Source organism: Pseudorca crassidens, chromosome 2, assembly GCF_039906515.1.
Source record: "Pseudorca crassidens isolate mPseCra1 chromosome 2, mPseCra1.hap1, whole genome shotgun sequence".
In the NCBI taxonomy this organism is placed as follows: Eukaryota; Metazoa; Chordata; class Mammalia; order Artiodactyla; family Delphinidae; genus Pseudorca; species Pseudorca crassidens.
Genome location: NC_090297.1, coordinates 25293980 through 25311667, shown reverse-complemented (window position 1 = coordinate 25311667; position 17688 = coordinate 25293980). Strand labels below are relative to the sequence as shown.

General features: G+C 42.4%; 1 protein-coding gene across 2 annotated transcripts in view; it reads right to left on the bottom strand.

The window, feature by feature from the left end:
- The window catches only part of KPNA6 (karyopherin subunit alpha 6), a 51691-nt gene that overhangs the window by 9749 nt on the left and 24254 nt on the right, over window positions 1-17688 (bottom strand). For both annotated transcript variants that reach the window (XM_067725260.1, XM_067725259.1), the window contains exons 2-10: window positions 7697-7830; window positions 6803-6895; window positions 6298-6397; window positions 4981-5075; window positions 4061-4192; window positions 2724-2812; window positions 1718-1817; window positions 1041-1204; window positions 783-861 (exon numbers count right to left, since the gene is read on the bottom strand). In XM_067725260.1, the coding sequence (XP_067581361.1) occupies window positions 783-861; window positions 1041-1204; window positions 1718-1817; window positions 2724-2812; window positions 4061-4192; window positions 4981-5075; window positions 6298-6397; window positions 6803-6895; window positions 7697-7830 (986 nt within the window). The remainder of the gene's footprint in view (window positions 1-782; window positions 862-1040; window positions 1205-1717; window positions 1818-2723; window positions 2813-4060; window positions 4193-4980; window positions 5076-6297; window positions 6398-6802; window positions 6896-7696; window positions 7831-17688) is intronic.

The following is a 17688-nucleotide window of genomic DNA, read 5'->3' as shown; positions in this document are numbered from 1 at the left end:
GACAGAAAGTAGTATGGTGGTTACCAAAGGATGAGGGGAGGGGGAAATGGGAAGTTATTATTTAAAGGGTACAGAGTTTCAGTTTGGACTGATGCAAAAGTGGTGGAGATGGATGGCGGTGATGGTTGAATAACAATGTGAATGTACTTAATGCCAGTGAACTATACTTAAAAATCGTAAAAACAGAAAAAGTTATGAATATCTGTACACACAGGCACATGCATGCACACACAAACACAAAACAATGACCTAGAAAATGAGTGTGGGCTTGAGTGAGACTGCTCACCTGTAAGAAATTTGTTAAGAATCCCACAGAATTATGCAAACTACTCAAGACGCAAAGAATACTCAGATCTCTAGCCTTTGAACAGAGAAACACTGTATACTGTGCTCTCAATGGAAGTGTTACTAGCAGGAGAGTAACAAGAGACATGGGATTCTAAAGGTCTAGGAAGCAGGGGTGAGGTTCCATAGCTTTTAGTATTTCAAAGGTACCGTAACTCAAAATCTGTTAACAATTACTTTACAATGTCCCAGGTAGTGAGTCAGGTTATTCCATTTAGTTTTTCTTCAATAGCACCCAATGGATGATGACTTGCTTCCAATTTATAGAAAAAAGTGAAGGCAACCAAGTTGCCCCCAAATAATATAGAAAGTGGCAGAGCTGGAATTTTTCACTCAAGCCTATGCTTTCTCTCCTATATCATGTTGCCTCCTACCAGGACCAAAGTCTGTGGCAGGGAAGGATTCTGTCCATAGACAGCTGTCCTCCTCCTCCTTACCTGGGTCTGGATGTCATCCCCGGTGACGATGTTACCCACAGCTCTCAGAGCAGGAGAAGCCACTTTGTTATCGTTGTGCCTACAGAGGAGGGCGATCTGATCAGTAGAGGGCCAGCACATGGCATTCAACTCAGCTGACCACCAAGGCCAGCAGCACTCATGGCTCCAGACCTTTGGATAGGGCAGCAGATTGCTGACTGTAGTTCTGAGTTGGAGAAGCTTAGGGAATCTGTACCCTTTCTGACTGAGATCACTCACATTAGAAGTTCGACCAATCTCCGGCAGACTCCAGAGTCTATGACTGCCTGGATCTTCTCGTTGGGGCCATCAGACAGATAAGAAAGGGCCCAGCAAGCATCTGCCAGCAAGTCTGAGTCGCTGCTGAAGAGTAGGCGAGACAGCACAGGCAAACAGGGGGAGACCTGTTGGAAGCAGAGAGAGAGGGACTCAGGTGGACACGGTTACATCATCTCTACCACTAACCCTAACATCGCTGAGCCCTCCTCTACTTAGTAAGTCTAAGACCTGGAGATTTCTACTACATTAAGCCATCAGGCCCACATTTTCACTTTACCATCCAGGCATATGAGATCACCTACTTCATTGACGACTGCCTTTTTCAGTTTCCCAAGGATGAGACTCTGAGGGTTCCCCAAAGACTTGAAAACTCCCATTATCAAAATTCCTCCATATGAAGGAACCTGCTTTCACTCAGGAATTGGTAAGAAGCTCTCTTGGGACTTCCCTGGTGGCGCAGTGGATAAGACTCTGTGCTCCCAATGCAGGGGGCCCGGGTTCAATCCCTGGTCAAGGCACTACATCCCACATGCATGCCACAACTAAGGAGCCCACCTGCCGCAACTAAGACCCAGTGCAAGCAGATAAATAAATAAATTTTTTTTTTTTTTTTTTTTAAAAAACAGAAGCTCTCTTACCTTTGCAAACTCTGGGGGTGGGTTCTTGCCTCGGCACAGGTTTGACAGGGCCCAGACTGCATTCCGTGTCATTGTCAGTCGTGTGGACTTGGTAAGTAGCCTGAAGGGGACAGCAAAGCCAGATCCTGAGCAATGATGCTCTTTTCATAGAGCTGTTGCCTACGAACCCCAGGAGCAAATCCAATCAGACCCCTAAGACTCTAGAAGCCTGTTTCTTCCTACCCATAGATTTAAGTTAAGTGAGCCTGTTTGGCCCCGGAGGCCGACCTACATCTTCACAGAGGATTAGGACCAGCTGTGGCTTATTAAGACCATAGCTAATAAGGACAAACAGAGGGCTGGACTGTGAGTAAGCATGCTAAACGTTTAAGATAGGACATACTGTGCCCTTAACTGCGGCCACAAGTTCTAAACAAGAGTATTGTTGTCTTTGGAAATAAAAGCTGAAGGTTTAGTGTGAGGGCTTTAGCCATGCACTGTGGAATGATTTTCTGTGACAGGCCCAAGAAGGAGTTATAATAGTAGCCTATGAGATTGTGGCCTCTCAAGAAAAGCTCCTTCCTGTTTTGGTTTAGACGTAGCTCTATTATAAGGGTACAGAGGAAGGGATGGGAGCATCCAGATGACTCTGCAAGGGGTCTTAGATCTGTGGCTTACAACAGAGCTCTCCAATGTACTGGGCATAAACCCATAGCAAATCAATGCATTCCGTAGAGAAGGTTAGATTCTTCCAGATGGGCTAGTCCTTCCTCTCTCCTCTGGCTCAACAATGAGACAGGTATGACCAACATGAGATTCTACAGTGCTACAAAGTGAGGAAGCACAAGACACAGACCAGTGACACAATCTTCTTACTCTCAAAAGATACTATCTTTTACTCTGGCAATGAGAATGCACTTCTATCATTTTTGTATTCACTCATCGTCTTAAGGTAAACTGCTCCCCAAAGATCTGCCGCATGGCTGCCGGAAAGATACCCCAGGTGCAGATGATAATAATTACTCACGTTAGCAAAGGATTAAGGATGGAACAGTTCAAGACGTAATCTCGGCAGACGGAGCTGTCTCCAGCTATGTTTCCCAGTGCCCAGACTGCCTAAAAAAGGGACGATGGAACTGTCATCCACAGAGCCTAGAGGCTTCTGTGAGTACTTTATACTCACAACTACAGAGTGACACCCACCAGTAACCAGGACAAACACCCCATCAAGACCTTAAACACACTAAATAAGCTCAGGTACCCTCCTTGTTAAAACTGAGCACTTGCTCTATTTTAACTCTGAGAGTTCCTGGTTCACTGGGGGAGGCAGGCTGACATTGTACTGCAGCCAGAGAAGCCAGACCAAGACCTCCTTGTCCCCACCCCCCAGAAAAGGAGAAAACGATGGGAAAATTGCATTCTTGTAGCCTCATAGGACCAACCCTATATGTAGTAATATAGGAAAAAACCCTAGTACCACTCTCCACTTCTATCCAACCAGTGGAAGAAATGGAAGTTGGGTTTTTATGATCTGTAGGTGCTGAGAAATGGGTATTGTGGTGTCTTTTTTCCAGCACCACCTCTGATGCCCAATGTGTGGAGTTTTTTCTACACCAACAACCAATTCTCTGATACCAACTGTGTCAATTCAGTTAAATTCTGACAGTAACTCGGAGTTAGGGCAGATCCCACAGGCTAGGGGCTCAGTCCCACAAGACTGCCCTCAATTTAGATACTAGCTGCAATTCCCAGGTGCTACCCATACTTCTTACCAACTGGCTATAAATTCAGGAGTTCCACAATCTCCTCCTCAGGTTCAATAATTCACTAGAATGATTCACAGAACTCAGGAAAACACTTTACTTATGTTTACCAGTTCACTGTAATATATACAACTCAGGAAGAGCTAAACGGAAGAGATGCACAGGGCAAGGTATGGGTTGAGGAGTGGGGTTGCACAGAACTTCCAAGCCCTCTCCAGTCACGTCATCTTCCCAGCACACTGAGTGTTCACCAACCCAGAAGCTCTCTGAATCTCACTGTTCAAGCCTTTTTATAACCCAATCTCTAGCCCCTCTAACCTCCCTGGGGAGGGTGGGGTGGAGGGGTGGGAAGAGTGGGGGTGGGGTGGGGCTGAGAGTTCCAATCCTCTAATCCTAAATTTGGTCTTTCTGAGGACTAGACCTCCCTTCCTGAAGCTATCTAGGGCCCTACCCGGAGTCACCGCTAATGCGGTGACTAGGCCCAGTGAGCCATGGCTGCTGAGCCTACGTCTCCTGTGCTCCGCAACGGGAGATGCCACAACAGTGAGAGGCCCGCGTACCGCAAAAAAAAAAAAAGAATTAAGTTAAATTTGGGCATTACCTGTTCCTGTACATCCTCAAAGTCCGAGTTAAGCAGCTCTATAAAAATGGGGACAGCCCCTGCTTCAATGACAATTTTGGTCTGCTGAGAGGTTCCAGAGGCAATGTTCGTTAGAGCCCAGGCAGCTTCAAACTGAAAGTGAGATTAAAGCCATGAGTGAGAGGTCATTCCAGATGAGCAGCCGTGCCTACTAGCTGGCTCAGCAATAAGCCTCCTGCCCCTGACTTAAAAACAAAAACAAAAAACCACACAAGCCTTTCCCTCTCCACCTTTAAATGATAGGAAGAGGTACTGGCAGTGATATAACATAATGGGGAGACAGAATTGGGCTTCCATGGTCCCAGGTCTAGTCCTGCAGTACCACTGCATCCATGAGTCCTTTGGCAAGTCACGTTTTTATTTCCCGAGCTTCACTTTATTCATCTCTGAAACCAGGATAAGAGTGAGATGGGTCTCTAAAAGTCCCTTTCAGCCAAGTTTCTAATAAGTTCCAATGGATTGACTCATTACCCATTTGTGAGAAGAGAGACCCAGAGAAGCTAAATGGTTCACCTCAGGGTTAGGAGTGGACTAGAACCTCTAGGGTTGGCCAAAAAGTTCGTTCAGGTTTTTCTGTAACATCTTACGGAAAAACCCGAACGAACTTTTTGGCTAACCCAATATATTTATATTTATAATTTAAAATATAACCTCTGAATAATCAGTCTGTCATATTCTGGTATCTTTCCTTTGAGATTGTTTTAGGGAAGAGTTTGTGGGTCTCTTATTTGATTGAGGTCAAGACCTCTGAGGTAACAGCATCTCTTAAATGTTCCCTCAATATCTTGTCTATATCCTAAGAGATGTGTCTGTAGAAACATGCCACTACAATTTCTCGGCAAAAGGGCTTTCATCTGGTAACTCTCCACCCCAGGCCTCACCTGTAATGTACAATTCTCATTCCTCTTCAGAAACTCCACAAACCGATCCACCACTCCTGGAGTATTGATAACTTCATCTATTGGAGGACTAGGTTCTGGAAGAGGGAGAGGAAAAGTCAGGAGAGGCTCTGACTAATGCTTTCACGGGGGTAAGTCCACCATCCTTCCTAGATACTCCTGACCATCCTTCTAAACATTCCCAAACTCCCTTTTGGTGAGGTAGTTTTAACAATAGCTGGTCATGGGGCTTCCCTGGTGGCGCAGTGGTTGAGAATCCGCCTGCCAATGCAAGGGACACGGGTTCGATCCCTGGTCCGGGAAGATCCCACATGCCGTGGAGCAACTAAGCCCGTGCGCCACAACTCCTGAGCCTGCGTGCCGCAACTACTGAAGCCTGTGCACCTAGAGCCTGTGCTCCACAATGAGAAGCCACCGCAATGAGAAGCCCGCGCACTGCAATGAAGAGTAGCCCCCGCTCACCGCAACTAGAGAAAGCCCGCATGCAACAACAAAGACCCAACACAGGCAAAAATAAATTAATAAATAAATTTATATATATATATATATAAAAAAACAATAGCTGGTCATTTTTGAACTGTATAAAATAGCTGAGATGCCAAAGAGTAAAGCCAATCCTAATTTAACTATGCTCACCTTTGGCTTCCTAAACCTAAGCAAGTAACTAACCTTACTTACCTAAGCAAGTAAAGAATTAAGGGAGAGAAGACCAAGGGAGGAGCAACCCTAGTCTAAACGCTTCCCTTCCAAGACCAGCATTCTTTTCTTGGGAGGAAGAAAAGTCAGGGAATATTTTTCCCATCATACATCAAATTTTTACTGAGCACAAACTATGTGCCAGACATGGTTCTGGGTATCGAGGATACAGTAGTGAACAAAACCAAAAGTCTATGCCCTCGTAGAGCTTATATCCTCGTGATGAGAAATATCCTGGTATGTCAGAAGGCAGTAAGTGTAATAGGAAAAAAAAAGAACAGGTAGGGCAGGGTAAGGAGACTGAAAATGCTGCAGGGGTGGGGGGAGCTGCAATTTCTGATAGCGTGTCAGGGTAGGCTTTACTGAGAAAGTAGGATCTGATCATAGAAATGTAGCAGCTGTCACACAGTTATCTGCAAGTAAAGGATATCAGGCAGGGGAAATAGACAGTGCAAAGGTAAGAATGTGCCTGGCTTGTCCAAGGACACCAAAGCCAGCAGGGCTACAGCAGAATGAGTGAAAGGGAATAGTTGATGAGGTCAGTGAGAAGAAACAAGACGCTAAAGTCACGCAGGGCCCCCTGCGGAAGACTAGGCTTTGTACCTTTGGAGAGCAGTTTTCGGAATTTCTGTGTGGTTGCTAACTGCAGGTCAGAATCGTCAGAAAAGAGCATCTCCACCATCTCTCTTGTGATCACGCTCTCCTAGAACATAAAACAGGTTCACGACTTTGCAAACCAATACTAGAGCCAGATATGAGCTCATAATCCTGTTTGGAATCCTCCTTTCTAAAGACTTGAGGGCAAGAGGAAGGGGTAACAGCAGGCTCAGAAGGTGTTTAATCCACAGCTGCTTCAAGTTGGAACATTTGGAAGTGATTCTTAACCTCTGAGGCAATTGATAGCTTCCCTTAAATGTTTCCTCTGGTGTTTCCATCAGAGATGAATCCTTACTGACTCCTTAAGTTGACCACCTACAAAAGGGCCCATGGAATAAAGAGCTTAGCATGGTTGTTGGTAAAGCTAACTAGATGATGTGAACTGACCAATTTCTGTTCTGTAGAAGCAGGTACTTCCCAAGCTTGCCTGGGAAGCTTGCAAGGGTCTTACCCCAGTGGTAGAGCTCACATAGGAGTCCATGAGGAGACTATCGAACATGGCGGCTTCTTCATTAATCAGCTCCACATTTCTCCGTTTAAAAAGCTGAAAATAAAGAGAAGAGACAGTGGTTAAGACTTCTTACCGAAACAAAGAAAATAAAGTATGACCCAATGTTAAATTATGGCATAACTGTCAAGGAATGCTACTGTATGAGAAAATGCCAAGCTTAATATGCTGATATGGAAAGATATTCAAGGGCTTTACTTTCTATGTTATAGATTGTTTACATTTTTGGAGAACATTTTTATAAGCATAAAAAAATCTTTTAAAATTCCTGTGCCCTTTGTATAAAAGGTGATGCATATAAAAGGCTGTGAAGGAAAGAAATAATGGTAAAGCAAAAGGGTGGGCAAAAGCAGGTTAGCATCTAGATCTGGGCAAGGAACCAATTTGGTGGTGGTGTGTGGTGCATGGTGCGTGACAGTGTAGACGATGAGGCATTAATACAATCTCAGTTCTAGGGAGACTTACAAAGAATGGACTCAAGAAAGAGAAGTAAGGCAGCCCAGATGGCTGACAAAATTCTTAAAGGGCCAGGCTTGGGGCTGGGCCTTGACGGCCAGATCTAACAGTGACTACTGGGTAAAAACAAGGGGTTAGCACTAGAATGTTATATTGAAGATATAAATGATGTCCAAGTTGTTCTAAATTATGGAAAAGGAATAAGGGACAGTTCTTTCTCAAAGCTTCCAAAATTTCTTTACAACAAAGGAAGCTGGATGAGCGGCCCACAGAGATAAGCTACTTTCCCAAGAGGAAAGTGAGAGTGCAAGGTGGAGGTCAACCATGGTGGCTGGCCTGCCTCCCTGAAGAGCACGTTTGAGAATACTTGGGCTAACCCACTTGTTGCTCCCGTTTCTGCTTCCGGAGCTGAATGCCCTCCTCCTCTCTTCTTCGCCTCATTTCCTCAGGGTTTAGGGCATTGTTCTTATAGCTCTTCATTCGATAATTGTCTTTCCCTGGGCTCGCCATGGTCTCTGGAAGAAGGGAAGATACAAACATATTGGCAAAGGCTCTTAAGAGGACAGCATTTCCTTCTCACTGGCTTCTTTCCCTACCCACCCTCCCCTTCTCACGGGGACTCACAGGTTCCCAAGGAGGCCTAATAATCTCGGTAACTGCACCTGACATCTCTAGTACCACCCACACACAAACAACAGTCTCCTTTAATCATAACAAACTTATTAAGTAAGTGCTATTATAGCAATTGATATAAGCAGAGGAGTTAAAAGGTGTAGGCCCTGGAGGCAGACTGTGTGGGTTCAAATACCGGCTCTTCTACTTGTTAGCTGTGCAACTTTCAACAAGTTGCTTTAACCTCTATGCCTCAGGAGCTCATCTTTAAAACAGGGATATAATAATTCCTATTTCACAGAGTTGTTAGAAGGATTATATAGCTTAATACATGAGCACGGAGTTGTTAGAAGGATTATATAGCTTAATACATGCAAAGTACCATTTAGAACAACAGGCATATGGTAAATGCTCACAAGCTATGATCACTTCTATGACAAGACAGAAAAGTTATATGACTTGCCCAATAAACTCAAATATATTTAACCTACCCAGGTGATATACGTTATTGTGTACCCAATTCAGTGGAATACCATGTATTTTTTTTAATAACTCATGTGGCCACCCATCTATATTTTAAAGAAATTTAAAATTTTATTCTGTAATATTTGCTACATACAAAAAGATGAAACATAATGTAAAGTTACCAAGCAAAATAATACAATGAGCATCTGTCAACTCACCACTAAACCTAAGAACTAGATTATTAATATGCCTGAATCTAGTAGTAGGGTCTTCCCCTATCCCAGGCGCCTCCATCCCCACTCCAACTCCAGCCAAAAGAAAACGGCTATGATGAATTGTCATTATCTTTGCTTTTGTTTTTATTAATCACATATATGTTTACCCCTAAATACTGTATCATACTATGTTTAGTCTACTGAGAATTGTCGCCCCTCCACTGGGTTTTTGTTTTTTTCTTTTTGCGGTACGCGGGCCTCTCACTGTTGTGGCCTCTCCCATTGTGGCGCACAGGCTCCTGATGCGCAGGCTCAGCGGCCATGGCTCACGGGCCTAGCCGCTCCGTGGCATGTGGGGTCTTCCCAGACCGGGGCACGAACCCATGTCCCCTGCATCGGCAGGCAGATTCTCAACCACTGCGCCACCAGGGAAGCCCCCTCCACTGGGTTTTTAAGATTCACCCATGTTTTTGCATGGAGCTGTATTTCTTTAATTTTTCCTATGTCATATTATTTTACTGTATAAACACATCATAATTTATTTGCATTTCCCTGATGATTAGTGATGTTGAGCATCTTTTTCATCAACGTGTTGGCCATTTATATGTTTGCTTTGTAGAAGTGTCTATTCAGGTTCTTTGCCCATTTTTAATTGCATTATTTGTGTTTTTTTGCTATTGAATTGTGTGAGTTCCTTATATATTTTGGATATTAATCCCTTATCAGATATATGGTTAGCAAATATTTTCTCCCATAGGCTGCCTTTTCACTTTGTCGACCATTCTTTTGCTGTACAGAAGCTTTTAAGTTTTCTAGTTCAAGATTTCTCGTTTATGTGATCCTACTTATTTATTTTTGCTTTTGTTGTTTGTGCTTTTGGTGTCATATCCAAAAAAATCATTGCCAAGACCAAGGTCTTTTTTCCTGTGTTTTCTTCTAGGAGTTTTAACAGTTTCAGGTCTTACAATTAAGTCTTTAATCTATTTTGAGTTGGCAAATTACATCTTAGTCTTCACTTCCCAGACCCTCTGAAATAGTCTGCAGATCATACTTTGAGAACCCCTGCTCTAAGGAATGAATTGCTGTGTTTAGGCAAGTAGATGTTAAACTTCACCAGATAGTACCACATTGCCTTCCAATGTGATGCCAATTCACACTAGCTCAGCAATACGTACCAGGTTCCCACTGATGTATATCCTATTACTCAGAATTATCACTTTTGCCAATCTAATAAGTATAAGGTACTTCACTGGGATAATGATTTGTATTACTAATAGGGTTAGATTTTATGTTTATTAGTCATGTTTCCCTTTCTGTGAAAAATATCTGTTTATGGTACTTCGAATATTTTTCTATTGAACTACTTGTCCTTTTCTTATTGATTTATAGTTCTTTAGATATTCTAGTTATTAACCATTTGTTAGTTATTTGTATTACAAATATTTTTTAGGAGTTTGTATCTTTTCATTTTTTGCAATTTTCACTTTATGGAGTTCTTTAACAAGTTCTTAATTATAATGTAGTTAAATTTTTCTTTAATACTTAGCTTTTTCTGTGTGCCTTGTTAATAAATCCTTTCACGCTCCCAAGGTCAGAAAGATACCCTCTCATGTCTTCTGAAAGTTTTAAAGCTTGCCCTTTACATGCCAGTGTTTCATATACATGAAATTTGATTATTTGTGTATAAGCTTTAGGAAGTTAACACAAAGTCTGAACATTAATGACTTAGGTACACAGGTTAGGGAAAAAAAGAAAGAGAAATCATACAGCAGAGAGAATCAACAAGGCAAAACTTGGAACTTTCAAAGATGAAAAATAGTCAAGTCTCTGGTGAGATTTCTCAAGAACAAAAGAGGACACAATGTTAGGTAACTGAAGAGCCTGAAAAGCGAATATGAACAACTTTATGCTAGCTAACATGTTTGAAAAGACAAATTCCTAGAATAATATAACTTGCCAAAAGCGACTCAAACAGAATGTGACTAGCCTTATAACCATTAAATATACAGAATCAGCACTAAAGAATATTCCCACAAAGAAAATGCCAGGTTTAAATGGTTTTACAAATGAGGTTTTAAAATAAATATATAAATTTATTTATTTATTTTTGGCTGCATTGGGTCTTCGTTGCTGTGTGCGGGCTTTCTCTAGTTGCAGCGAGCAGAAGCTACTCTTCATTGCGGTGTGCGGGTTTCTCATTGCAGTGGCTTCTCTTGTTGCGCAGCACGGGCTCTAGGTGCGTGGGCTTTAGTAGTTGTGGCTTGCAGGCTCTAGAGCTCAGGCTCAGTAGTTATGGAGCATGGGCTTAGGTGCTCCATGGCATGTGGGATCTTCCCGGACCAGGGACCAGGGCTCAAACCTGTGTCCCCTGCACTGGAAGGCAGATTCTTTTTTAAAAAATTAATTAATTAATCAATTAATTTTTGGCAGTGTTGGGTCTTCGTTGCTGCACACAGGCTTTCCCTAGTTGCGGTGAATGGGGGCTATTCTTTGTTGCGGTGTGCGGGCTTCTCATTGCGGTGGCTTCTCTTGTTGCGGAGCACGGGCTCTAGGTGCGCAGGCTTCAGTAGTTGTAGCACGTGGGCTCAGTAGTTGTGGCTCGCGGGCTCTAGAGCGCAGGCTCAGTAGTTGTGGCGCATGGGCTTAGTTGCTCCGCAGCATGTGGGATCTTCCCAGACCAGGGCTTGAACCCATGTCCCCTGCATTGGCAGGTGGATTCTTAACCACTGCGCCACCAGGGAAGTCCTGAGCTTTCTTTTTTTTCCCATAAATGTATTTATTTTATTTATTTTTGGCTGTGTTGGGTCTCCATCGCTGCGTGTGGGCTTTCTCTAGTTGCGGCGAGCGGGGGCTACTCTTTGTTGCAGTGCACGTGCTTCTCACTGTGGTGGCTTCTCTCGTTGTGGAGCATGGGCTCTAGGTGTGGGCTTCAGTAGTTGTGGCAGGCGGGCTCAGTAGTTGTGGCTCACGGGCTCTAGAGCACAGGCTCAGTAGTTGTGGCACATGGGCTTAGTTACTCCGTGGCATGTGGGATCTTCCTGGACCAGGGATCGAACCTGTGTCCCCTGCATTGGCAGGCAGATTCTCAACCACTGTGCCGCCAGGAAGCCCCCCGGGCTTTCTTTCTTTCTTTTTTTTTTTTTTTGCGGTATGTGGGCCTCTCACTGTCGCGGCCTCTCCCGTTGCGGAGCACAGGCTCCAGACGCGCAGGCTCAGCGGCCATGGCTCATGGGCCCAGCCACTCCACAGCATGTGGGATCCTCCCGGACTGGGGCACAAACCCGTGTCCCCTGCATCGGCAGGTGGACTCTCAACCACTGCGACACCAGGGAAGCCCCCCGGGCTTTCTTTTTAATTGCAGTGAGCAGGGCTACTCTTCACTGCAGTGTGCAGGCCTCTCATTAAGGTGGCTTCTCTTGTTGCAGAGCACAGGCTCTAGGGCGCAGGCTTCAGTAATTGTGGCAATGGGCTCAGTAGCTGTGGCTCGTGGGCTCTAGAATGCAGGTTCAGTAGCTGTGGCACACAGGCTTCGTTGCTCCACGGCATGTGGGATCTTCCTGGATCAGGGATCGAACCTGTATCCCCTGCACTGGCAGGCATGTTCTTAACCACTGTGCCACCAGGGAAGTACCGGAAAGGACATTCTTTTGATAACAATACCAAAGAAGGATAATATGAGAAGGTCCTACACTTTTCCTATATCACTTATGAACAAGGATACAAAAATTCTAAATAATATTAGAGGGAGGTGGGGGAGAGATAAATTAGGAGTTTGGGATTAACATATACATACTACTATATATAAAGTAGGTACACAACAAAGACCTGTAGTTCACTGTATAGCGCAGTGAACTACACTCAGTATTTTGTAGTAACCTATAATGGAAAAGAATCTGAGAAAAAATATACATATATATAAAAGTATAACTGAATCACTTTGCTGTACACTTGAAACTAACACAACATCGTAAATTAACTATACTTCAATAAAAAATAAAATAAAAAAGAAGATAATGAAATAACATCATTAACTGTACTGAAAAAAACTGTCAAACTAGAATTCTATGCCCAATGAAAACACTTTCAAAAATGAAAGTGAAATAGACTTTTTCAGACAAAAGCTGAGACTCTGTCTCTAGCAGACCTGCACTAAAGAAATGCTAAAGTTGTTCAAGCAGAAAGGAAATGATACCAGAAGGTAACTCAGATCTTCACAAAAGGAAGAATACTAGAAATGGTAAGAAGTAGGTACATATACAATAACTTTCCCATTTAAAAAATTTCCTTAAACCTAAGAAGATAAAATGAGAATTATAAAAAATAATCCAAAAGAAAGCAGGTAAAGAGGGAAAAAAGAACCAAGAACATATGACAAATAGAAAACAAACTCATTTCCAGAGTTACAACATTATAATATTCAAATGTCCAGTTTTAATTTAAAGAAAATTACAAGGCATACAAGGAAAGAGGGGAGTATGGTCCATTCGAAGGCACAGAATAAATGGACAGAAACTTTCCCTGAGGAAGCCCAGACACTGGACAAACTAAGACAGACTTTCAAACAACTGTCTTAAATACACTCCAAGAGTTAAGGGGAAAATATGGAGAAACAACTAAAGGAAATCAGGAAAACAATGCTGAACAAAATGAGAATATCAACAAATAGAAAAGGAACCAAAGAGAAGTTCTAGAGTTGAAAAGTATAATAACTGAAATGAAGAATTCACTAGAGGGGTTCAACAGCAGATCTGAGCAGGCAACAGACAGAAGTAGCAGGCTTGAAGACAGGAAAATTGAAATTATGCAGTCTGAGCAGAAAGGGAAAAAGAATGAAGAAAAGTGAACAGAACCTAAGGATCCATGGAACTCCAACAAGCAAATCACAATATATGCATTTAGGGAGTCAAAGAAATGGGAGGGAAAGGGAAAAAGAATTCTGAAGAAATAATGACAGAAAATTTCCCAAATTTAATGTAAGACATGAATGTACCAATTAATCATGAGAAAAATTCAGACCCACATCTAGATACATAATCAAACTGTTGAGAGCCAAAGACAAAAAGAAAATCTTGAAAGCAGTAAGGAAGAAGTGACTCATCACATACAAGCCAACTTCTCATCAGAAACCATGAAGTCCAGAAGGCACTGAGATTTTTAAAGTGCTAGAAGAAAAACTGTCAAAGAATTCTGTACCTGACAAAACTGTCCTTGAAAAACAAGGGAGAAACTAAGAAATTCTCAGATAAAAGCTGAGGGAGTTTGTTAACCACTAGACTTGCTCTATAAGAAATGCTAAAAGGGAGTCCTTCAAGTTGAAAATGAAAGGAAATGAAAGGACACTACACAGTAACTTGAAGGCAGTAAAGGTTAACTACATGGGGAAATACAAAAGCCAGTATTATAGGATTTTTGGTTTGTAATGCCACTCTTTATTTCCTACATGATTTTAAAGAAAAACATATAAAATAATTATAAACCGATGCTATTGCACACACAGTATATAAAGATATAATCTGTGACAGCAACAACATAAAGAGGGGATTGGAGCTGTACAGGAACAAAGTTTTTGTATGCTCCTGAAGTTAAGTTGGTATCAATCCAAACTACATTGTTATAAATTTGGGATGTTAAATGTAATCCCCATGGTAACCACAACCTCTCTATACAAATACATACACACACACAAAATAAAAATATTCACAAAGGAAATGAAAACAATTCACTACAATAAACCAACTAAATACAAAAGGCAGTAATAGAGGAAGAAAGGGACCAAAAAAGCATAAGGCATATAGAAAAAAAAGAACAAAATGGCAGAAGTCCTTCCTTACCAGTATTTACATTATAGTTTTTTTTTTTTTTTTTTTGGCTGTGCCACATGGTTCAGGAATCTTAGCTCCTCAACCAGGAATCAAACCTGGGCCCCCAGCAGTGGAAGCACAGAGTCCTAACCACTGGACCACCAGGGAATTCCCGAGTAATTACATTATACTTAAATGGATTAAACTCTCCAGTCAAAAGGCAGAGGATTAAAAAAACATGATCTGGGCTTCCCTGGTGGCGCAGTGGTTGAGAGTCTGCCTGCCGATGCAGGGGACGCGGGTTCGTGCCCCGGTCCAGGAAGATCCCACATGCCGCGGAGCAGCTAGGCCCGTGAGCCATGGCCGCTGAGCCTGCGCGTCCAGAGCCTGTGCTCCGCGACAGGAGAGGCCACAACAGTGAGAGGCCCACGTACCGCAAAACAAAAAACAAAAAACATGATCCAACTATATGCTGCCTGCAAAGACTTACTGTATATCCCAAAATGCAAACAAGTTGAAAGTAAATGGATGAAAAAAGATATTTATGCAAATGGTAACCAAAAGAGAGCTGGGATGGCTATACTAATATCAGATAAAAAAATTTAAGTCAAAAACTCTTACAAGAGTGAAAGGAGGACATTACATACTGATAAAAGTATCAATTCATCAAGAGATATAACAATTATAAATGCACCAACTAGAGCCCCAAAATATATAAAGCAAACACTGACAGAAGTGAAGGGAAAAACAGTTCTACAGTAACATTTGGAGACTTCAATACACCACTTTCAATAATGAATAGAACCTAGACAGAATATCAATAAGGAAATAGAAATCTTTAACATTATAAATCAGGTAGACCCAAAAGACATAGAATACTCCCACCCAACAACAGCAGAAAACGTCTTCTCAAGTGTGCATGGAACGTTCTCCAAGACAGACCGCGTTAAGCCATAAAGAGTCTCAACAGATTCTAAAAGACTGAAATCAGACAAATTATCTTCCTTCACCACATGGAATGAAGCTAGAAATAAATAACAGAAGGAAACTAGAAAATTCACAAATATGTGGAAACTACAGATTCTTAAATAATAAAGTTGGAGAACTCACACTTCCTGATTTCATAACTCACTACAAAGCTACAGTAATCAAAACTGTGTGGTACTGGCATAAGAATAAACATATAGATCAATGGAATAGAACTGATAGAAAAGAAAAAAAAAAAAAGAATTGACAGAATAGAACAGAGTCCAGAAATAAACTCACACATCCACAGCCAGCCAACTGATCTTTGACAAGATGTCAAGTCCATTCAATGGAGTAAGAATAGTCTCTTCAACAAAAGGTACTTGGACAACTAAATGTTCAGATCCAAAAGAATGAAACTGGATCCCTAGCTTACACCATACATAAAACTCAAAATAGATCAACAACCTAAATATAAAAGCTATGACTATAAAACTCTTAGAATAAAACATAGGGGTGGGACTTCCCTGGTGGCGCAGTGGTTAAGAATCCACCTGCCAATGCAGGAACACGGGTTCGAGCCCTGGTCCGGGAAGATCTCACATGCCGCAGAGCAACTGAGCCCATGCACAACTACTGAGCCTGTGCTCTAGAGCTCGCGAGCCACAACTACTGAGCCCACATGCCACAACTACTGAAGCCTGCATGCCTAGAGTCCATGCTCCACAACAAGAGAAGCCACCGCAATGAGAAGCCTGCACACCGCAAGGAAGAGTAGCCCCTGCTCGCCACAACTAGAGAAAGCCCGTGCACAGCAACGAAGACCCAACACAGCCAAAAATAAATAAATAAATTTATACATATATAAAAAATATAATAATGGTCAAAATGGTGAATTACATTTTACACAAAAATTGTTTTAATTGCAGCATATGTCCTCCATTTAAATCTAACATACAATCCCGGTTTTAACATTTTCTTTTTCTAACATTCTGTATTTGTTTATTTGCATTCATTCATCACAGGGCCAATTATATTAACTATATTTTCTTATTTTCTGTGTTCCTGATGTTCTGGTACTTGGGGGCCTTACAAACCCAGGAGAGACTGCCACTCCCACGGCTAGCTAATTCCCACAGATAACAATGTGCCTAAGAGCATGCCTTTGCAAAGGAACCAATCCAGAGTCATATCTACTTTATCTTGCCTGTACACCCAGGAGGCAATATTCCTGTGCTTCAATCATCCCAGGGCCCAAAAAGTAGTAGGCAACTAGAGACTACTCTCATAGCCCAAAGCCCTCCAGAATTATTCAAATTAGCCAGTCCTAAACTGTTTACTCTGCCCTGCCTTCACTTTCCCTCTGAAGCTCCAGGCTCTGGCCTAAACCTTCTGCTTGCTCCTGCCCCTTCTGCCTCCTGACCACCCTGGTGTCTTCCTCTGTGACCCTGTGTGGCCAGTGGTGACCCACTTCCCACCCCCTAACCACCCTGCCCCAACCAGACCTGTGAGTATAATAAACTTCTTCCTTACAAACCTCATTCTTGCTTCCTCCTGTGGCCTCAGTGACTTTATCATACCTTACTCAATATTTACATTTTAAAAACAATCTCATTATTTTAAAAAACTGATAAAAGTGAAGGTGATAATGTTGAAGTATGAGTAGAGGAAGCATTACCAACTTGGTTCTTTCTCCCTTTATAGGCATTTCTCATCCTCTAAATTTCTTATCTGAAACAGTTAATGAAAGTATTGCAAAAGGGATGAAAAATAAGCTTTATAGGCACACAGAAAGAGATAATTAACTCTAATATTGCCTCTTTTCTGGAGTGGTTGGGGTGATCATGATGAGAGTTGAAAAAGAAAGCTCCCAAAGGCAAGATTAGGGCTGGTTCTTCAAGCAGGAGATCACCTTGAGGACACAAATGGAATAAAGTACATAAATGTGAGGGGGAAGAGTAGTCTATAAAGAGAATCTGAGTGAAAAAGAGATACAGAATGGAAGTTGAGGAGAGAGCTGAAATAAGGAAATGAAACTTCAGAGAAGGTGCCTCTGTTCATTCTGGAAAGTAGCTAGGCAAACCAATAGCAGCAGCAGGGTCTTACAAGGTGCAAGTTTCCACATCCACTTGGCAAAGCCCAAGTCCATTTACTGTTTAAAAGTTCTAGGGGGCTGCAGTGGCCTCCCTCTGGGGTCCCTGATTACCCGTATGCCTGGAAACAGGCACAGGACAAATTTCTAAAGGGAGCATTGTGGACTGCTCTCCCCCATACCTGACACATGGTTTTTCATGACTCTGAGCCTGGGCTCTCC